Consider the following 24,127-nt stretch of genomic DNA (forward strand, 5'->3'; position numbering starts at 1 on the left):
CCAGCCAGCCAGTTGATCTTGAAATGAATCTTCATTATTGTGTTCATCCTCACCATCCTCATAAGTTTCTGAATCGTCAGAATCACTTTCAATCAAGTCTGAAAAATATTTTTTACGGTGTAATCTGAAGCAGTATGTAAAAAAGTGTATATGTAATTATCAATTACCTATCCAATTCTCGATATACGTAGAATCAGGATTATCTAGATGATGTTCATCTATAGATGATGGAATTTCATTAATTACATCACTAGAAATGTGATGTGTACGTTGAGAAAGAGCACAATATTCATTAGAAGCCTTTGCAACACGGTAATAAAATGATGAGGAATATTTAAATTCTCTTTTGTCCATTGTAATTTTGCTTAGTAATAGTAATCAAAAATAGTCACACTGTAATGAACACTTTCTTTTTAAATAAATTTTTTACTTAAAAGCTTTATTAGCTAAGTTTTTTTTTTAATATGACGCTATTCCAAAACGTTTTGTTCATACGTATTTCGAAGAGGTCTTATACGGAGGACAAATCATGTACAACTGTGTCAATTTTTAAGGGACAGTTTTGTCTGAATGTTGAAAAAGCGTCTATGTTTATGTACAGTGTTTCTTTTTCGTAATATATTATGTAGTATCTACTTATTATATACAGTGGGACCCCAGTACAACGACCACTCGGATGTACTATTCATACTCATTATTTTTAATGTGCGACAGTAGTTCAACCGAGTAGTCATTGTACTGGGGTCCCACTGTAGTTACCATAGTTTTCCCTGTAATAGGCAAATATGCAGAACTGTCATATTTCACACTTTTGTTAATCCATATACCTTCTTAGAAAAAAATTAGAAACAGGTACTGTATAGATATAAACGAGACAAAACAACTGAAATATTTCAGGTGCAACCATAAAATAAAAGTACATAGGCACATAATTGAAAAAAAAACCAAACATCTAGAACTAACATGCAACAGCAAATCGGGTTTGTTAAGGGGTTTGGAAATACCAGTCATTAAATCACCAAACTGACCATTTCTGAGAATATAAATTTACGACCTTAGGTAGGACTTTTTAAATCATTATATTTTTGGAATTTTGGAACCTTGCTTAGTGATGGGTTTTTCCGTAAGATAATTTAATATATGGGTGCTCAGTAGGATAATTCTTTTCGACGGGCACCAGATTTGGGCATTATTTATTAGCTTAAATGAAAGAGGTGAGAGTCGTGAGTGTGAATTCTTTTGATGTGGACTCAAACAAATCCTTGATTCTTTTTTCGTATTGTATTTATGAATTATATTTTTAAATAATTATTTTCACAATCTAGATTCCAACAACTCATAAAATTTAAACTCGAACTGTCTGAACTGTATATATGTACCTGAAAAATTTTGTGAAAAATATATGTATATCTCCTAAGAGCATAAATTCTTGCAATTTAAAGGAAAAGGAATGATTAGTTTTGGAAAGAAAAGTAATCACTATTAATTCATATAACCGTTCCTAGAAAATCTTAAAACATTTCTTTCACAAAATATTCATTAATTAGAAGAAATACATTCAGGCCCAAAATCCAAGAATACATGTTTCAGACAAAGTGAATAGACAGAGATAATTTCTTTCACCCAAATTAAGCAACATAAGTAGTCTGATCCCTTTTAAGAATAATTCTTTCCTATTGCAGATTGATCATTATGTACCCTACTTTCTGCATACAAGTACTTCTATATAAATTGAAAAAAGGCTTTCCTTCATGTTAGTTCAATTCTGGTGTTTGAAGGATACATGTCATACGAAACTACTGTTTTTTTTTTCTTTCGTGCCAAAGTGTTTTTTTAAGTTGGCTATCAAAGTATAAGTTTTCTATATAAGCCTAAAAAGTGCTTTTTGTGAATTTTTCAAGTGTGCAAAAGTATTTCATAAACAAACGAATTGACAAAAATTGTGACTTTTCGATATATATATATATATATTTAAAATGTACTCTATTGTTAAAACAATTGAGAAAAATGGACCAGCTATTGTGGCCATACCATCTATTTGGGTGAAAGATGGACATCTTTATTGGCCGCGAGATAACAGAAATTTGAGAAAGTTAAGGAGGAAACAGGCGGTTCCAGGTAAGTAAATCTCATAGGGAATATATGAATGAAACGTATCAAAATGCGCATAATTTTTTGAGAAGGAATTTTATATTATATAAAAAAACGTTGCTTTTTTAGAATTCCATTACAAAAAGTGAAAAATACCGAAAGAATTATTTGTTTATCAAATTTTATAGTATGAATGATTTTTTTTGAAAAAAATTTATAGCACATTAATTAATAAAAAAAATTGATACGACAAAAAACCAATAGAATATTTTTTTCTTCAGATTGCCTAATTCGTATACCTATTTCTTATCGTAAATTCTAAAAAATAAATTTTCAGTGCTCTATATTATACCTACATATATATTTTTATGGAAGACATTTAAAATAGTTTACATTAATTGTAAGTTTTTTTTCTTTAATTCCTATTCTTATAATTTTTTTTGAATTACAGAGGAAACATGGGAAAAGCTTAATTGTGAGATTAAAAAACATGGCATTACTACGTGGGATGAAGCCCTACATCTCGAAAAAATGCTATGCAAAGTCGAAACTGAAAATGAGGAAGATGTTTTGACGAGACACACTGATCAGAAAAAATCCTTTATACAAAAAAACTTCGATTCGTCTATACGTAACATCGCAGCCTCAGCAGTTTCAGAAAATTCTAGCACCTCTATTGTTTCGGCAAAGAAGTCGCTAAAAAGAAAATCACCGGAAGATGAAGCACACGACTCAGTGGAACATAGAGCAAAACAGTCGAAACTGTCGCAGAAATCGCAGTTTAGTGTGAATGGGAATCTTCAAGACTGCGACACAGAAGACCACAATCGCATTAATTTGGTATCAAGAGATTCACACGCAGAATATTCTTCTGACAGCACGGATACATCTCCGAAGGCACAAAACTCACCAGTGTCTTGTAAGCTATTTCTTGTTATTAATCAAAAAAATTTAATTTTGTTTGAATCAATGTATATATGAATAACATTAATACATTTTGCAGCGTTTAGCTTCAGCGATAAGGAAGAAATCAGTGTCAAAAACGCGAACGACATAATTTTGGCCATTGCAAATCTAACAAAGGGACAGGCTAGAATTGAAACTAAGTTGGATCATGTGACTACTATTCTTTTGAGAGACTCTTCTGGAAACAAGCAGCAGAAAAAAGTAACAGAATGCGTTAGAAAGACATACTTTCCCATCAAAAGCTCTAAAGATCTATGTGCTCTTGAAGAAAAGCTAAATGAGAATGATTTCAAAGAAAACGTAATTGAAGAATTTGGCAAGATTCATGGGGCCACAGGAGAAGGAAAGTACAAAAAGATCGTCTACAAATTAGTGGACGATATGTTTGATCGTTGTATTTTTACTTCTTTTTCTTTAAATCAAAGAATAACAGAAAACAGAATTTCTCCAGCTTAAAAAATGTATTCGACACATTCTACCAAATTGTCAATAATGCAGACAAAGCATACACGATTCACCTTAATTACGAATATTTTAAGAGATTTTTAAAATACAGCTTCGAGAGAGTTGAGAGGAATAATAAGAAAAAATAGAATTTATCAGAAGACAAAAACAAAAAAAAGATTATTGGATCTTTGTAAGGTTGAAAAAATATAGAACCATTTCGTCAAAGAAATGCTAATGCTTTGTGAATTGAAAAAACTAGGTCATAAGGTTTAAAAAATAAAATAAATAAATTTCATCTTGTAACATTGTCGATATTTTTGGAGATGAATAAATTAATTAAAACAATGTGTTTTTTTTACTTTACTTATATGTTTTGATAATCAATTTTTTTTTCACTTATAAGGTTAACCCCCAAAAGAATCATAACTTCTACATAGGGATATCGTCTACTTTTTTATTGCGCTTGTGAGGCAAGGTGCGATAACCCTTGTGCAGTTGTACAAAAGCATTTTTACTTTTCTTATGCTAAAAATAAACTTTTCATGTTATGAAGAGATTACTAAACATTTTGCAATGATTAAAAAAAATCTGTTTTTTTAAACCTTTCAGTTTGTTTTGTAAAATTCATTTAAAAATTTTAACTTTTATAACAAAAAAATATTCCTTTGGTACAAACAATCCCAAAAGTTCCTCACTTTGTACTGTACAGAAACACATTGCAAAATAATCTAAGCCACATGTCAAAAAAATTATTTTTTTCACCGAAATGGTTATTAAATAAATTTTTAAGCCCATGTAGATAACTAAATATGTTACAAAGCGCTATATATAATACTTTGGCGTTTATTTAAAAATATATATATGGTATATTTTATGTCAAAACACGAATTTTTATAAAGAACTTTGTTTGTTTACATTCACATTTTTTTCCGGAGGTCATTCCCGGATGTATCCTCAAAATAGGTTATGTTAAAAATTTTATTTTTCAATTATAAATTTTTTTAAGTTTTATTTTAAAAAAAATCCATAACATAGCTTAAATTTTCTAGAAAAAAAATCCTACACAAGAAGGTATAAAAAGTGTTTTTACACCACATTAAATTAATTTATAAATCATTTTTTTAATAATGAAATGGTATAAAAAAAAATGAACCCAAAACAGAGGCGCGCCACGCGTCTCTTTTGGAACCAAAAGTGAGCCGAAGACTCTGAAATTTTTTGGTACCAAAAGTCACGCGTAGCCACGACTCTGTGTTGGCACCAAAACTGATGCGTAAGCTCCGATTTTTGTTGGAACCAAAATTCACGCGTAGCCACGACTCTGTGTTGGTACCAAAATTGAGGCATAGCTACGACTCTGTGTTGGTACCAAAATTTAGGCGTAGCCACGACTTTGTGTTGGCACCAAAATTAAGGCGTAAACTCCGATTTTTGTTGGAACCAAAATTCAGGCGTAGCTACGACTCTGTGTTGGCACCAAAATTGAGGCGTGGAGCAGACTGATCACGACTGATTTTGTTAATTTTAGCTAATTTACAATTATTTTGCTCTGAATACATCTGTTCCATCATATATTAACTAAAACTAATCAAAAAAAATTGCCAAATATTTTTAATTCTTCAAAATATTAGAAATTGTACTTCAGTCGTGGCACACTCCGTGAGTTGACACCATATGGATAGCTGTATGGTTATCCAAAATGGCTAGAGTCGCCGGCGTGCTCCTTGGGAGCTTTTCTTATTTATTTGCCAATTTCAATTCTCATGGGAAAACGAAGGATTTCCCACATTTATTTTTTTCCCTGTGAAACTTGTAAATAACCCCAAAAAAGGTAGAACTATAGAACCTTATATATCATACAATAAAATAAGAGACAATGATACCCAAAGTTGTGGAGGAAACCCAATGAAAAGAAGCAGTCTGAGGGGATATTTATTTGCGGCTAAAGAAAATCCACCCCTAAATCGCAATGTGAGTAGATTGAATGGAAATGGAAAACTTGGAACAATAAAATTGAATGGATTGTAAAGGAAAAGAACGTATAGTAAACTTTTATTTTTTTCCTCCTATCAATTTTATTTATAAATCAAATATTGTACGGTTTCATTATCAAAATTAGGATCTTTTCTTTTTAATTCTTCAAGAAAATGTTAGTAATCCTTCAAGGAAATACCAACGTTTGTATATTTATTTTTTCAACAGAATAAACTAAAAGAAAAGTCAATCATAACGCGTCCAGTTATTAGAGTTGGTATACCACAACGCGGATGGGTCAGTCTATGCGTTGTAATTTAATTTATGAGCAGAATTAGTAGGCAAAGTTGATTTTTTTATGAAATTCATCAATATTAAAAATAAAAATGCTCATATCTGAAGTTCTATAAGATCTACAGAAATTTCTTGACTAGTTTTGGAAAGGTATTAAAATAGGCTATAAATTGACATAAATTTCAATAATTTTCTAGGTCACATATAGAACAAAAATTGCGAATATTTGTTTGATCAAAACAGCTTTTTGCACTTTTTGTCCTTAAGGAAAGGTTCTAGAGGTTTTTAATGTTCTAGAAAGTTGTAGAGTTTTGCAAAACCTTTAATTTGATACCAAATTGAGTAAAATCGGAGAGACCGTTTAAGAGATATGGCTCTTAGAACTTTTCAAATTCAAGAATTTTTTAAATGGTCATATCTTCTAAACGGCGACATAGATTTTCTTTATTTTCGGACTGGTGAAAGATATTGAGTCAGGCTACAACATATCAAAATTTAAAGGAAATCTATAACAGATGTTCGAAGATATAGCCCCTTAAAGTTAGGCAATTTTTGTTTTTGATTTTAGCGGCTCTTGCGGCCATTTTTGGAACTTGAAATGTTCTAGATAGTTGTAGGGCTTCTTGAAACCTTTCATTTGATACCAAGATCGTCAAAATCGGTCAAGCCGTTCTCAAGTTATATCGAAAAAACACTTTTTGCTTTAGGTCGCCATATTTGCTAAACGGCTTGACCGATTTTCAAGTATGAATTGTTGATGAAAACGTCTCATTTAGCTCTATAACATACTAAAAATTTCAGACCTCTACCTATAAGGGAACTGGTGGACAGTATTCCAAAATGGCGGATGGCGGCCATCTTGGATTTTGAAAATGCGAAAAAATGAAAATTTACACCCACATTTCTATAGAAAACTTCAAACCGAAAGTCTCTATCTGTTACCCATCTCAAGTTATAAGGCAAAATGGGGACCAACGGCAGGCCGGCCGGCAGGCCGGCCGGCCGGATCAAAAATTTTCCACCACCATTTTCGAAATGTGGGATGTCTAAAACGTGCTCATACCAAGTTTGAGCCCGATCTGAGGAGGTCGGTTTTTCCGACGATTACAATACTTGGTATGCCACGATTGTGGTATACCAACTAATATATACCTACTGTTAAAGTCACGCCCCTATTGTAAGTGATTTCCCCTTCAAATACCCCAACATATGCGTCAGTGCTTTATTTGATGATCTTTTATAGCCGAAGAAAACCAAAAAAAAGCTAATAAATCAACAATTGAAGCACTGACGCATATGCTTTATGTATTTAAATGAAAAAATTAGTTACAATGAGGGCGTGGTTACGGCATGTTTTTCGTAAATCTTACCAAATTAACAAACTTTGTTAATCTTTCCTTTTATACTTTTTTAAGCCTCTAGAGATTTTTTTAGTTTATTTTGTTTTTTATTAGTAACCTTAAAATGAATAACCTCCTTTTCACATAGCTACTTCCAATATTTTTCTCTAAACAAAATGAATTTTGTGTAATTTCCTGATCATCATCATTGGTCTTTATCATTCCGTAAAATCACAGTTCAGATAATTCTGGAGTGTACTAAAATCACAGGTTGCCCAAAAATTCATTTCCATTATTACAGATTGAAAATGAAGATATAAAAAATAATTTAAAAAAAATAACTAAACGTGAGGACTCAATACTAGACTATGCTGTGTAATAAAAGTAGGGAAAAATGAACTTTGCAGCATAATCCAATTAAAATTATATCACTTGGGGGATTCATTATTCAATATTTGATTATTGTAAACCACACGATACCACCTCCTATAACACCTCCCCCCATAGGCATTAAAAGCTGGAAATTCTCGGAATAATTTCACGATGAGCTTGGGAATATGTTTTGTGTCCTCATGCGGGGTAAAGCAAATGGAAATTGAAATTTTAAATATTTATATTTATGCTGGCAATCGTCTGATCATTTTGCTGCTTCTTTTTTTTCTTTACTCAAAATTCCCTTCACTTTCCCATCTGGACTGAAAAGATTTTTTTTCCATCATCACACAATTGCAAGGAAGAGATATCCTTCAGATAAGGTGATGTAGGTTATATTTTGTAAATAATAGCTGGGGGAGAGGAAATGCAAGAAAGATGTAGAATGTGTAATGAAAAGGTAAAAGATAAGCCCCTCAAGGTAGACTCATTCAGGGAAAAATTCCTTCAATATGCTCCACCTTATTGCCACCGTGTGCCCTATATATTTTCTATTTTCCACCAACAAAATGGGCCATCCTCCGCAGCTCGAAATGTTTCATTAGGGGGTTTGTGTGGTCTTTTCATCATTTTTCATTTCAATTCACCACCCTCGCGCATTACTGCGAAATATCATGTGGCAATATTTTCATACCCAGATAAATCGTTACAGTGGAATTTAGTTGCGGAAATTATGCGATAAACGTGCTGGGAAAATATCCCCACAAAAAAAGCTTAATGCAGTGACTTTGGGCATTATTGGCTTAAAACATTGTTTATTTATTTGAATTAGGGAAACTTTTTGAATAAATTACATTTAAACCTCCACCCCGTAATATATTCCTTGATGTACTCTTCAAGGATTATGCTCATCAAATATTTCAAATATTTTTAGAATATTCCTCGTATTATATTCTTTCATTATACAGCTGTGTAAGTTATGAAAAATAGAACAAGCAGAAATATAGAAAAGAATGTTAAAGAGACAAAAAAAAGGACTTCTGTTAAGTACTTTAACTCTATCCTTTGCTTTATGATTTTTTTGCAAAGGATAATGAAGCATTTTTCACAATATATAATCAGCTTTCGTCTGTTTTTTATTACTTCTCCTCAAATATTTTCCTCACATTACCACTCTTTTAATACTTTTCACCTCCTTGATGAACTTTCGCAGGATTTTTTTTGTAACGAAATTTTCCATTGAAAATTCATTGGAGAGGAAAATTGATTCATTTTTCTTCTAAATGACGTGAATAAGAACAAAGAAAGAAAAAATTCAGAGATCATTAAATTTTTATATACCTACAAAAATCCTTTTCTGGCCATTTTTCCGTTCTTCTTATTGATCCATTAGAGGATTTTTTTTTGCACTCTATTTCGGGAAAACCTCAACGGGGACCACTTCCCCTTATCCCCACCCACTTGAAGATTAAATGAGAATTTTTTCACCTTAAGATTTTCTTTCTGCCAAACCATTGTTTTAATTTTAATCACAATCTCTCGGTTTGAGATTTCTACGGGGTTGGTTTTAGGTATTCCATTATTTACATGCAAATAATAAATGAATTTAATGAAAAGACTTTCCCGAAAGTTCAACTTCAAAGACCAACATAATTTGCACCAACATTTCTCAAAATGTTTATCCTCCCCAAAGTTAATCATAATGTGAGTGAGTAGCAGGCAAATGGGAAAAGAGCTGAAAATGCGGAGAACTTTGAGGTAAAGAAAAACCGCGTAAAGGTTTCCCATTTTAATTTTCAACAACATAAGATACCTTGAATTTATTTCTCTTATTCCAAAGAAAGTTTGCATTTTATTCTTTTATTTTTTGGTTTCTTTTTTTTTTTTTTAAATTAAAGACTTGTAAATCAACTAATCATCGTCATTTATTTTATTTCCTTTCCATTCTCTTCAATTTTCTCGGATTTCCTACATTTTAACACGTGAATTATGGCCACAAAGAATCACTTAAGAAAGGTAAATGAGGTAAGTTATTAATTTTTCTACGGAATATTTGCTAAAACATTGGGGAAAATTATTCAAAATTAAAGGTAAAACAGAGAATTAGAAGCATTCTGAAAAGCTTTCCACCGGAAGTTAGCAATAATTTTTCTCTCCTTTCTTAGCCTGAAGTATCTCCTGGGCCGACCAGATGCGCTGTTCTTAGGGAATTGAGCAATAGAGTCCCTAAGTCATCATCAACTTCCCCAGAAGAGACTCAGAGGTGAGTTTTGAAGGCAAACAAAGCTCAAGATTTCAAAATGTTTTTGGTAAGAGGATTGAATGTTTCCTTTTTTGGGGGTTCTTTTGCAGAAAACTTCCTTCTTACTTAAAGAATGTCAAACCACGTGTGAATACATTCTGGAAGAAGGAAGAATTTCCAGGAAAAATTAGCAGAACAATTGGAAAGCCCACGAAAGGTAAAAATTTACCCGGAAGTATGACAAATGTGGCAATTGTAAAACCCTTTACAGTACGAAAGGTGCCAAACATGGAAAAAGCTGCCTCCTTGGCACAACCTGAGACTAACCGTCAGATTGAACGTTCTGCAGTGGAGGAATTTGAAACTGATGCATCTGAATGTCATTCAAATAATCTCCTGAATGATGTGATCGACATTGATGCCCGTGATGAGGATAGTCTCATCCATATGACGGAATATGTGAAAGACATCTTCAACTACATCGTGGAACTGGAAAAGAAGTTCCTCATTGAGAAGGAATATATGGCAAAACATGAAGATCTCACACCACGTATGCGAAGTATCCTTGTGGATTGGATAAATAAGGTTCACTACCAATTCCGCTTTGTCCCGGAGACGTATTACATCTGTGTGGGACTAATTGATCGTTACCTCCAGCAACGGAAGAAGCTTTCACGCAAACTCCTTCAGCTTGTTGGGATTACGGCCCTCCTTTTGGCCAGCAAGTATGAAGAAATGAGGCCTCCATCAATCCATGATTTTGTCCACATTACCGACAATTCCTACACGGACCGTGAAGTGCGGCAGATGGAGATAAGTATGCTGCAGAGTATGGAGTTCAATCTCAGTCGTCCACAGCCCATTCACTTCCTGCGACGCTTCAGCAAAGCAGCCAATGCCACGAAGGATATTCATGGAGCTGCAAAGTACTTCCTTGAGCTCATTTCCTTGGAGTACACAATGGTTCACCTGTGGCCATCTCTCATGGCAGCAGCCTCCATATATCTGGCCCTTCGTCTCCTGCGTCCAACCGAAGATGGCACCAGCGTGTGGACAAGCACACTGAAACACTACACCAACTATACTGAAGGGGAAGTCCTCAGAGTTGCCAAGGATGTTGCATTGCTTGTCATTGAGGCACCTGATTCACCTTATCAGGCCGTCTTTTCGAAGTACAAACACAGGAAATTATGTGAAATATCCATTTTGCCGGAAATGAGCCAAGGCATCATTGAGAAAATCATCAACAGCTAAATTCAAAGCACCTCAGTAAATTTAGGCGCATTTTTCCCATCGAAATTACTCTTCTATTCAAGACAATTTTCTTTCGTTATTTTTTGTAAGTTTTTTTTTCTATGTGCTCTAGTGAATTTGACTAATAAAAATGTTCCAAACAAAATTTGGCTTAAGAAGATTTTTTTTAAAAGTTCATTGCTTAAATTTCTAAAATAAAGAAATTTTATTTCAATGAGTTGTTTTTTTTTATCTGATAAAATATTTTTAAGAATCCCAGAAATATTTAAAACATTGGAAAATGGATGATAAAATAAATTTTTGTTAATTTCTTGACATCCTGTATTTAAATTTCCCTCATTATCAGGAGCTTTTCGTACTTTAAGGCAAAAAAATTTGAGCTTTTTTAGTTCATTGAGGAATTATTTCTCTCTCTGTGTAAATATTCTCTAAGGATTCATTTTCTCTTTTAATTAATTTGCATTCCGTGCTAATGAAAAAAATCTTTTTTAAATTTATTTAATTGAAAAATCCTTGAAAGTTATGTTAGAATATTTCTCAAACTTTCCACAATGATCTACCTCAATTTATTTCATTTCATTAAACTTTATTTTCTTGTCTAAATAACCATGAGGAAGAGAATAAATAATATTGCCAGGAGAGAACAATATAAGAAATAAACAAAATGCATAACACTTGATAAGAAACTTTCGGAATTGTGTAAGTCTTGCGAGAAAATCTCAAAAGTTGAAGTGAGATTTTCACTCTACTCCCGTCACCGTCTTATGTGCATTTTTTTATAAGCTTAAGAAGAAGAAAAAAAATGAAAATGCAAAAAGAATGGTGTGGGAGAGAAAAGCAAGGAAATTGTGTGAAGAAAAGTGATATAAATATTTGCAATGCAAATGAATTTGCAAACTAATACCATTTATCCCCGAGGAAAACCCCAGGAAAATACCTAAAGGATTCCACAAGGTAGAAGCAGATTTTCTTAGGTAATATGAGGTGTTTGTGGTATGAGGAAGATGAAGAAATTCCCTCCTCCGCATGAAGATTTTCTTCGTGCAATTTCTCTTCTCGGTTAAGAAAGCCTTGTTGTGACTATGTGAGATTTTAGTTCTTATTTAAATTATCTGCACCGTGTGGCTTCACTACTTCACCATAATTTTCCATTGTACATTCCCACACAGGTTGTGCTAGAAAATTTTGAAACAACAACTAGGCATTGTAGAAAAAAAAATTATTTTTTTTTAGTAAAAGAATTTTATTTTCTTGCATAAAGAATGGAATTTGAAGACAAATTGCAAAAAATTCAATACATGAAAAATAAATTTACAAAAATGATATTGATTTTTAATTAAAAATTTTGGAAAACTTTTCGTATAAGCACGCCTAATAGGGAAGTTTTAAACCAAAAATATGTGAAAATTTTGGAAAAGTTCTCATTCAATGTTTCTATTATGCACTTGAATGAACAATTTAATTCAATGCACATGGAATTTTGTGAGATTCCTTCCTCACCAACATATTCAGAGAGCTTTTTTCTACGTTTGCACACCATAAGAAAGCTCCTTTTCTTATTCCCCAAACGGAATTGAACACTCTTCTCGTCTCTAGATAGATTTTAAATTAAAATTGTGCATTGAAGTAGGAAAAATAGCTGAAAACTGGAAAGTTTCACCTTCATGCAATGGATTCTTTTGCATTATTCACATGAATTTTCCAAAGAAGAGCTCTTTCTTGCAAGAATATCATTAAGTTGAAATCTCTTCCATTGAATCCTTATATTCAATTCTTTCTCTTTAATTTTTTTTTCTATTCCATATGGCTTTTCTGAAATTCACTAGAGCAGAAGAACATGATGAAATTTAAATCAATTCGTAAAACATGAATGTACTAAAAAGAGGAAAAATCACTTCAATATTTTCTAAATTGCTGAAAATCCTTTTTTGGATAATTTTTCAGACGATTCTTATTCTTATTTTATGGATTCTCTGTAAACCTGTTGTCTTTTCTACGGAACTTCCTTCAAGCAGCTCAAAGGATTATCAACAAAATGCAATTCTATGTCTTTAATATCATAAATTTTATAGAACTTATGAAGAGAACTTCACAGAGGACAAAATAATGATAAAATTTTCTCAGCGTAAGCTTTTTGAAACTTTAAATTTTCTTTGCTTTCTAAAAGATTCAATTTTGAGAAAAGAAAGGTATTACCTACTGAAGAAAATTAAAGGAAAAATTTGTCTTTTAAGTTAATCACACAAATTTAATTACCTACATATGGGGAAATAAAACAATCTTTCCACCAGAATAATTAAATCCTCGGCAATTTTGAATGCATTGCACATGATGATGAAGCCTTTTGTGCAAAGGGAAATGAAAATTTCCATCTTCACCTTACAAGACATTTAAGAAAATGATTTAGAATGTGAAAATCTACTTTTAGAACAATTTTCCTCTTTTGCTTTTCCCTTCTATTTGCTTTCATTGTAAGTTTGCATTTTCTTCGTATTTTTTTTCTGTTCACTTTATATCCCCATGGCACCGCAACCTATTAGCAAAGACGCCACATTTTCCCCCAGATTTACAGTCTTTCTCATTTCGTGGATGTTGAGTGAGAAAAGTACAACAAAAAATTCCCCCTTGTGCATTTTCACGAGTCTCTGCATCCATGAAAATGCATGTGTAAGCAAATTTGCTATTTTCGATGCAACAATAAAATAAATATAGCACGGAAAACAATTAAGAGGAACTTGGGAATGAACACAAGACTATGCAAACGATGGGTCAGAATTAAACTACTTTTTGTACATATTGTTCTATGAAAATAAAGAGTATTTGCGTGATGAAAAAATAAAATAAAATAAAATTGAAAAGAACAAACAATTGATTTGATCTGAAACACAATGTTTCTCCATTGTTTTTTCTTCGTTTTTTTGCGAATTTGTTTGTCAAAATCTTTCGAAAAAGAGACGAAAACTTCCGTATGTACCATTGTTTCTACACATATTCATAGAACTAGAGAAAAATCGTAAAGAAAACCTATGTTTTAGATCAGAATCTACCCACAGGAATGAAAATCCTTCGACAAGGATGTGAAACATTTTTTTTATTGTTTCAAAACAGTACAGAAAGTGAAACAAATTCATTGGAATTAGTTTATCTCGGACCCATCGATACATTCTCATGTATAATGTACTATGATTTGAGGTTCTCTCAAGTATCTCTTGAGATTTGTCGTAATCTCAATGGAATTGATGCACTCAAGGAGTGATGCATTTTGAAACATTCCATCGAGAATAGCGAAGAAGTACCCTGAAGTGTTGGGTGGTGTTTTCGGGAAATTTCAAGTGAGGCGGGATGGGGTCAAAAATGAACGAAACAATTAACCCCTATATTTTTTTTTACTTGAGAAGGAAACCCAAAACGAAATACTCAAGTTGCCAAGAAATTTTCAACACTTCAAAAAGAAGAACTTACAAAATTCACCGGGAACTATTATAACAAATTTAGCACACACAAAATTGCAAGAGCACAGTAGGAAGAAAATTCCCCTCCCCCTCCCCCCGAAATTCTCTCTTTCTCTCTCTGAGCACTAACACGAAAACTTCTACCCATTGTTGCTCATAATTACCCCCATATAATTAAAATATTACACAGTCGTATTGCCCATTGTGGACACTCACAGCTATATAGAGAAAGACTAAAAGGAGGTGGAATGTGAATATTTTAGTGCAACACACTTTGGCCAGACACTCCAAGTCAATTAATTTTACTTTCTTCCCCACCCCAAATTCACGTAAACTTTCCCCTGATGTGATGGAGAAAATTTTCTAAATGCAAAAATTATCTCTTATAGAATACTATGGGTTAAAAATGATTACGATAGAAGCAAGAGGATAATTTAAACTTTTCAATTTTCATCCCCAATTGAGCTAAAGTTTAGCCACATTGTGAGAAAAAGCACACACACATCCACCTCCTCTTACGCTTCAGTTTAATGGGCTGCCCACTGTGCTCCGATGAAAGTCATAAGCCAAGAGTAATTACGACACTGTGATGGAAACATCGTTTACCAAGCAATTTCGGTCACATGATGCTGCCAAGAGATCATCAATGATTCCCTTCTTGCTATTTGCATGACACCCCGTCACCCACGCTCTTCACCCCATTCCCCTCTCCCTTCCCCTAACTCCCATCCCACCGTCCTTTCCAGTAAATATATGAAAAGTTGGAAGAGCAACCATTTGTGCTATATATATAGGGGTGAGGGAGGGGGGTGCAATTGAATCCACACAGCAATTCTGCAAAAGTGGGTATTTAGAGTGGTGCACCACCAGCGTATTGAGGAATGATTAATTCAAGACTCAAAACAGAGTGAAGGAGAGAGAGATCGGAGAGCTTCAAGTGGCAATAAAAGCCCCAAAGAGCTTTCACTGGTTGATGAAAAATTTTCATAAAAAAGAAATTCTCAATGTGATTTATCGTCAAAACAAAATATGCAAGCATATTTTACTTGTTGAGGTTGCACGATTGAAATTTTTAATTTAATGATTTTCTTTCAACTTGATTGAGTTTTTTTTTTAATAATCTGGTGGTGAAATCAAAGAATTTTTCACTCATTTAAATGATTCTAATATGTACATAGAAAAGGAGCATTTAGCCAGAAATCTCAATGGGGGTGTTTTAAATGATTTAATTTAATTTTTTTTCACTTAAAGATTAATGCAGTTTTAGGTCGCAAAAGAAGTTTATTCATTTCTGTATGGGCTAGACCATCAGGAAAAACAATTCGTAGATAATTAAAAGAGGAATAAGAAATCGACAAAGAAACTTCTCATTTTCACTGGGATGACTGGGATTGACTGGGAAGAACTATGGGTCAATTTGCTTGAAAATTCAAACAATGACGTCACTATTATCAAAAATCATTAATGCAGCATTAAAGTTGAACAAAATACCAAAAATCTTTTGATTCAAGAATTGCAAGAAAAGATTTAAAATTTTATTAAAAAATAATTTTTATTTGTAAATAAATTAGTAAATAAATGATAAAAAAAAGTAGAGAAGAATAAAGAAAACTTCTTTTCACCTTACTTTTATAAATTTAGGTAATTTCTGTCGTCAATTTCACTAACCCATGGTACCAGTTTTATAAATTGGGGGCAATCTAATAGAAAATTCTTACCAATATGTATTTTATATGAAACTCCATATATAGAGGGTAAAGCCCACACTTGAATCGTTTCATGTGAATGCGGTCAGGAGAGCACGGAGAGCAAGAGAAAGAGGCGAAATATGTATGTTTTTGGTATACACAGAGAGATATTTTCACCATGCTTGAAAACAATGTTGCATACCTCGAGATTCAGGCCAATTTCAGGGATGCGGGATCTCCACCATGCAGGGAGGAAATGGAGATTATGAGATTTAAATCTCTTGGGGATTTTCCGAGAAAATCACCCAGACATCGAAATGGGAGTTTTGTAAGTTTAATGATGTTTATCCCATATCACTTGGTGAACAGAAAACGTATATTTAAGTAGGTATATATACCACCTTATGTAGCATATGTGGATATAGTATATAATCGGAGGAAAGTTTATAGAAATTTAGATCTGTGCATGGTACACAAAGTCCCTCCCATATCAAACTTTCTTCCTCCAAATACAGTCAGGAAGAAATGGAGAAAATTTACATGTACATCTCAGTATCAATTCGAATATCAATTGAGTTTGCAATGTGGCAATATCTGTACACTTGAAACTTATGTCCGTTCACACAGATACTTTGCAAAGTTTCTTCATATCATTGACGGAAAGGTATCACCTTACTATAAACTTGTGCTTACGCCGCTAGGTGCAAAAGCTTCTCTATATTTTGCTTATATGAGTGGATGGAGGTTTTCATTTTACTAACTGATTCCTCATCAATCATCACCCCATTCTGCAGGAAGTACTCCCACACACACACACAACTTCTTCGTACACCATCGCTAAAACTTTCACAGCTTTCCCAGCATCCGTGGGAAATGCACCGCACAGTGAGGTGGTAGAAAATATTGATTAGATGTGCACCTAATGGGAAAGGTGAAAATCTTTTTGACCCACCTTCCACCGCTCTGACTTGGATGCGGTGAAAACTTAATAAATTTGCATCTTGGTGCTATTAATTGCCACTAACGATACACCCTACTGTGCTCCATTAGAAAAATTATCTTAAATTGAATTTTCTCATCCCTTATCGTCATATTATCATCTACCATTCCTTTCTATTTCAAATAATTTACACAATTTAAGGGAAAAGAAAATGATGAGGGTCAATGTAGTCTTGAAGTACAAAATCTTTTAATTTTCAGATTTTTTTTCGAATTTAAATAAAAATGCGAGAAAATTTTAAAGTTTTCGTTTCAAATTTATTTCGAAATTGCTCGTAAAATTCCTTGAGTTTCCAAAAAAAAATCTCAACGTCCCTTTTCTTTTCTTTTCTTACAATTCGTCAGTTACATGATTTTTGGTATTCCGGAAAAAATCTTATATTTTGTTTCTACCTTTAATCGTATTTTGGAAGGAAAATTACTTTTCCAGACCTCTTCAGAGATCTTTCTAACTTTTTTTTTGGACAACAAAATCTTTGTTTTTCTTTTCTAGAACGAAAGAACGATTTAAAAACACCTATCTATCAAAATCTTACAGCAACTTTTTAGTTGTTAGAAGAGAAAAGAAAAGATTTTATCAGAATCTACCCCATTGCTATAATTTAGAATTTCAGTTCAGGTGCAAATCTTCTATATAATAAAGAAAGGTCTCACTAAAATATGGTGTCTGTTCAGCTATGCATTTCTACACCGTTGGTCCGATCGCGATGAAATTTGGTACAGAGACTACTGATACCAGGCGGTTTTTACCAACGACATTCATTTTCCCCCCAGAGCTCCCCTTCTCATAGCCCCCATATAAAAATTACGCTTTTTTGACTACTTTTTGAATTCGGCGCCATAAATGATGTGTGATATTCACTTTTTCTCTTTGCAATTTTTTTGATATTAATAAGTGTATGTTTCATCAAAATTTTTCTCTTTGTAAAATTTGCTACGTCGTTCGCAATAATTTTGACACTGATAAAGTAAAGGAAGATGCAAAAAAAAAACTACCAGCACATGATATGACGTGACTACTTTATTTATTCTAAAAAATTCTCCGCAGCATGACCGTTATTTCTCTTTTCGAATACCCTTCTACATTTTCTTTAACCCACTCTCACTTTTTGTATGATATATCATAGGCAAAATTGGTAATTTTTGATCAATTTTTATGACGCGAATTTGCAAAATTTTCCTTCCAGAAAATCAAAAATGAATGACGATCAAAAATGAATCCGTGAAAATGCATCCGTGACGCTAAAAAACTGCATCCGTGACGTCAAAAATGTATCCGTGACGCTAAAAAATGTATCCGTGACGCCAAAAAATGTATCCGTGACGCCAAAAAATGTATCCGTGACGCCAAAAAATGTATCCGTGACGCTAAAAAATGCATTCGTGACGCCTGAAAATGTATCCGTGACGCCAAAAATGTATCCGTGACGCTAAAAAATGTATCCGTGACGCCAAAAAATGCATCCGTGACGCCTGAAAATGTTTCGCGCCAGAAATGTTGTTTGAAAATGATTTCTTCTCTTTGCCAATTTTAGCTGTGATTCTTTCGAAGAAAAGAATAGCACAGCTTCTGTGTCCACTCAAAAACTCAAGGTCGTCGGATCGGGCTCAAACTTGGTATGAGCACGAATTAGGGTCCCCACATTCCAAAAAACGTATGCGCCGAAAAACTTTTCCGGCCGTCCGTCCGGCCGTCCGGCCGTAGTTTGGAGCTCAATTACAAGAGAACGGTAATAGATAGAGACTTGCGGTCAACGGCAAAGTTCAATTATCGACTGGAAGTCGTCCAACTATGATATCAAATTCAGCCCCCCACCCCTGCATCCGCCATTTTGAATTTTTTTCAATTTTGTTTTTGCTATATCTCAGCCTCTATTATAGCTAGAGGTCTGAAATTTTAATATGTTGTAGGGGCCCTTAAGACCTTTTCAACGATACTTCATTTCCAAAAATCGGACAAGCGGTTTAGCAAATATAGACTTTTATCGAAAGTCGGCCATAACTCCTAAACCGGTTTACCGATTTTAACCAAACCGGTTTTGAATGAAAGATCTCAAAAAGGTCTACAATTATCTATACATAGGAAGTTTCAAAAGTTACCGCTAGAGGGCCTACAATCAAAAACAAAATTTTCGATGAGTTTTCGACCAGTTTTCGATTAATATCTCAAAAACTGGACGATAGATTTCGATTAAATTTTAGTATGTTGTAGGTGATAGACACACCTTTTAACCAAAAAAAAAAATAAAAAAAATTTATGTCGCGGTTTCTGAGATATAGACCAAAACAGGTTTCCATATGTACCGATTGTTGTAATATTGCCTTATATCGGCTTAACGGTACTTCATAGAGGCTTTTCGATTAAAGTTTCATCAGGTATAGTGGGCATAACCTATCAGATTTTTCTAATTTCAAAATTCAAAATGGCCGCCTTCTGCCATTTTGTTACGTCAACAATTACTTTCACCTATTCACATAATTTTTAAACAAACTATTAGGCGCCCCGCGAAGCGGGGCGCCTTTTATATACATAAAAAATATATAAACATAAAAAATATATATACATAAAAAATATATAAACATATAAAAATATATATACATAAAAAATATATAAACATATAAAAATATATAAAAATATAAATATTGTACATATGTATATCAGTACAATGATGGTCCAGCAGAAAAGGGAATGTACTGGTAAGTTTCACTTACGGGCTGTGATTCTTCCTTCAGATGACAGTCCAAGTGTGGTGAAAATTGAGGTGGATAAATTTTTAGGAAGGGCTTTCTCACGCATCGAATCACAGCCAACGCGTGTAAATTCTGGGGAAAGGCTTACTCATGCGCGTTGGCTGTGATTCGTTGCGTGAGAAGGCCCTTCCTAAAAATTTATCCACCTCAATTTTCACCACACTTGGACTGTCATCTGAAGGAAGAATCACAGCCCGTAAGTGAAACTTACCAGTACATTCCCTTTTCTGCTGGACCATCATTGTACTGATATACATATGTACAATATTTATATTTCTTTTGGGTTTGATAAGTGTCCCATTTGAATTTGAATTTGAATTTTATTGGGTTTAATATCCCGGTGATACATCACAATATGGGACTATATACAAATAAAAATTTGAACCATCACAACTTTTTTCCTCTTTAAGATTTGCGCGAAGCGCAATAAAACCCTGCGAAGCGGGGCGAGGAAAATTGGAGCGAAGCGACAATTTACCTCGTCATTTAATACAAAAACAAATTCTTGCTGATGTTTATTCAGAAATTAAGCTAATTTACTGACCAATAAATTATTTAATCTGTGTAAATGTAATTTAGGATAATAACGTTTATTAATGCTTTGCTAACTATTTTGTAATTGAATATTCATAAGTCAATTAAGGACTATTATATTTGGCTAATCAGGAAATTCCAGTCAAATGAGTTTACAATTTTTTTTATCTATGAACCATAAAATTTCTTTGTCAAAAACTGTCAATGAAACATCAACGCAAATACTTCATGTACCTATTGAAGGTGACACAACACGTACTGGTGACATCATTGCATTGCATTTTTGACTAAATTTTTGTCAACATTTTCCAGAAAATTCATATAAAAAAACCTCATTGGCGATTTCTTTTTATTATTTCATTCTCTACAAGGTTGGTTGCATACAGAAATAAATAAACTCCATCATGATTGAATTTTTTTTCACAGCATAAGCTTTGTTATAAATTGTAAAACCAATTCTGCAGACTTATGTAGAATATTAGATGAGAGTTTATTCATTTTGAGAGTAGCTACAAAGAGATTTTTCAACTCCTTACGCCTATTTTCTGTATTTTTGTACATGGAACATATGCTTTAATGCTCAATTGAGAAGGAATTGATATAGGAATTTTTATATGAGCTTCATTGAATTCAATTTTTCCGTAAGGAGGGACTTTTCATGAAAAATACGCTTTACAAAAATGATTTTTTATCACAAAACCTTTCTTGTGAAATTTATCACAATATGGAGCCATGATGCTTATGCTTCATGTAATAATATGTGAATAGAGGCGTGGTTTACGCATTTTTTGGGAATTCTTTTGCTTAGGAAATACCATTGAAAAAAAAAAAACTTTCAACGTTTTCCTGTAATAATTAATGCTTTTCTGCGATATTTTTTATTCGAAGGAATTTTTCAAAGGCTTCAGAATGAATAAACTCCTTTATTTGAATATATTGTGTTGAATTTTGAATGAAAATTCTGGAAAAATCTTACGGAATAATTCCAACATCCTCGACAAAAGCTTTTGTATTGAAATCATTAAAATCAAGCTGTATATATAGGTTATGCGATCCCGTAGAATTTTTTCATTGTTCCATGTTTATGGACATTGAAATCATACAATTAAGTACTACGTGCGTAAAAAGCAATGCCAATGGGATGGGCGTGTAAATGGACTTTTCATGAGCGGCTCTCCTCATTTACAAGAAAGGGGGTTGTTTATTGAAATCAATTAGTTTGGTGAATTTATTTGAAGAACAATTGTGCGAATGAAAATGGAATTTCTTGTTGCTCTTTCGGCGAATCTGTTTTGTGTGTGCTCTTTTTTATTGCTTCCCATTTCCCACACCCAAAAATTATATTTTTCCCAGTTTTTTTTTCAGGGTTTCCCCCATGTATTTCCCACTGCCCCTCCCAAGATAGACACTTAGCATAGCAATTTAAAAGGGAAAGACTTTTCAATTGGCTGTAAATCGTTTGTTTTACGACCCCCCATAAGTAGTTTCGTGCGCGCAAAAGAAAACTTCATCGTAAAGTTTTTTTTCGCACAAAGAAAATGGATGAGAAAAAACCACCATGTACAGTACACCCATTTTTCTCAGCTCATGTGAGGGGCGAGAGTTTGATGGGAAAAATTTTTGCAATTTCCACCATTTAGTCAATTTGATAACCCATTCGTGGTGTCAAATTGAAAAATTCCTCCGTGTCTTTCAAATCCTCCCTCCTTCTTGTTCAACAAAAAAGTGAAGTAATATATAACAAAAAAATCAAAGCTAAAAGAAAAAGCATGGAGAAAGTGGGAAATGATGTTTCGAGAGGGTTGTGATGTGAAAACTTTTCAAGGGGTTGTATTTCTTTTTTGTCCATGAATAATTGTTCGAGGGAAAATACAGAAAATACGATGGAAAATTTCACATAGAAATTCTGTGAAAAGTGAAACAAAGATGCTTTTGGGGATCTTGCAATGCAGAGAAAATCATTTTCCACACTGGCAGTCTTTGGAAGATGTATATATAGCTAAAAGATGAGATGGGGGTGGTTTTATCACCGCACACTCAATATTTTCACCTTGAATGGAATCTTCTCAACATTTCTTCCATCACATTCAGTGTGCATTTGGGAGTGTTAAAGGGTTTCATGGTGGTATGGGTATGAAAAGTTCGTCTTCTTCACTAAACTTGGGAGGAAAAATTCCTCAACAACACGCGAAAAACCATCCCCATTAGTCAAAAAGAAAGCCCCGTTGTCAATGTCCATCACTTTGAGTGCCCCCCAACTATTTTTCCACAATTCCTACTAAAAGGCTTAATATTATTGTAATTCCTTCTTCTGTCATCTACCCCCTAAAAAACACGAAAACGTGACAAGCATTCATCCGATATTTCTGCCCCCCTCAATATCGTCTTGTTCTCCTTTGCGGAAAAATCACCGAAAAAATGTGTTTGTCGGCAAAAATTCCACGGGGAGGCAACCGGCAAAGAATTCAAGAAGGAAATTGTTTGCATTAAATGGAAATGCGATCACTGCCAAGTAGAAGTTTGAGCATAGAATGAGTACAAAAAAAGTATATATATATATATATGCGAAAGAGCTTTTATTGCGATTTTCACTATATTGTGTGAAGTTAAAAGGCACAGGGGTGGTCGTGGTGGTAGTGTGGCAAAAAAGGGTGGCAAATTGAACTTCCTTTTGTTGAATGTGTGCACATATATGTATATATAAAAAGCCACCCCTCGCCCCACGTGTACAAAAGGGAAAAACACATGCGGGGCTCAGTGAGGACGAAGGAACAAGGATGACTTTTAGTTTTATTTCTCTATATCACGCCAAAGTTATCATATCACAATCACATGATATTTTATAACCATCTTTCAGCCCTTCGTTTTTAGTTATTCTCATGGAGGGGGGGGGGGGTTGGGGTAGAAAAAGCAATTCTCACACTATTTGAAACCCCAAAAAAGTAGGTCGATAAACCTATTTTTTCGACATGGAACAGTTTTACTGACTTTGTGATTTTCCCATCGATTCCAAAAAAAATATACGATTCGTGGAAAATATTTTTGGGTGACACAATATGGGCAATAAAAATTTTCTATATATCGAACACGTGAGAATACATCCGTCCTCCATTTTTTCCACCTCCACAGTGATGTAATACATAACAAATTGAACTTCACCCCAAATGTGGGGAATTTGAAAAAGTTTGTTCTATAAAGCTTTTACCGCTTTTACCAATCAATCACATTTTTGAGAGATTATAAATTCTCACAAAATGAAAAAAAAAATACATTTTCATTCAATAATATTGCAAAAGTATCACGTACATTATGCGATGGTCAAGCAAGAAAAATGCTAAATGCCAGTGGAATGATGAAAAGAATTCTTTAACCTTCTCTTCTAAATATATATTTGCAATTATGTATAAAAAGTCCATCCCTTTGTCACTCAAACTGATGAAGGCAAAAAAGACAAAGGATGCGGAAGTTGGTGGAATTTAAAGTCAATCATAACGCGTCCAGTTATAAGAGTTGGTGTCCCACAACGTGGAAAAGTTTATTTATGCGTTAAAATTGATTTTTGAGCAGTAACTATTAGGCAAAGTTGAATTTTTTTGTGAAATTCAGCAATTTGATGCATAAAAATAGACATATCTCTAGTTCTATAAAACCTACAGAAATTTCGTGACTAGTTTTGGAAAGATCTTGAAATAAGCTATAATTTGACATATATCTCAATGATTT

The 24,127-nt window shown here is 33.4% G+C and overlaps 2 protein-coding genes across 7 annotated transcripts in view; one reads left to right on the forward strand and one right to left on the reverse strand.

Annotated features, from left to right (window-relative positions):
- Positions 1-24,127, reverse strand: part of LOC129796308 (heterogeneous nuclear ribonucleoprotein L) — a 155,803-nt gene that overhangs the window by 42,647 nt on the left and 89,029 nt on the right. The gene's annotated exons all lie outside the window — the stretch shown is intronic.
- Positions 7,431-15,297, forward strand: LOC129796319 (G2/mitotic-specific cyclin-B-like). Its single transcript, XM_055838137.1, has one exon. The coding sequence runs from the start codon at positions 9,964-9,966 to the stop codon at positions 10,978-10,980; it is 1,017 nt and encodes a 338-aa protein (XP_055694112.1). The 5' UTR covers positions 7,431-9,963; the 3' UTR covers positions 10,981-15,297.

The sequence above is a fragment of the Lutzomyia longipalpis genome, chromosome 4 (assembly GCF_024334085.1).
Source record: "Lutzomyia longipalpis isolate SR_M1_2022 chromosome 4, ASM2433408v1".
Lineage (NCBI taxonomy): Eukaryota > Metazoa > Arthropoda > Insecta > Diptera > Psychodidae > Lutzomyia > Lutzomyia longipalpis.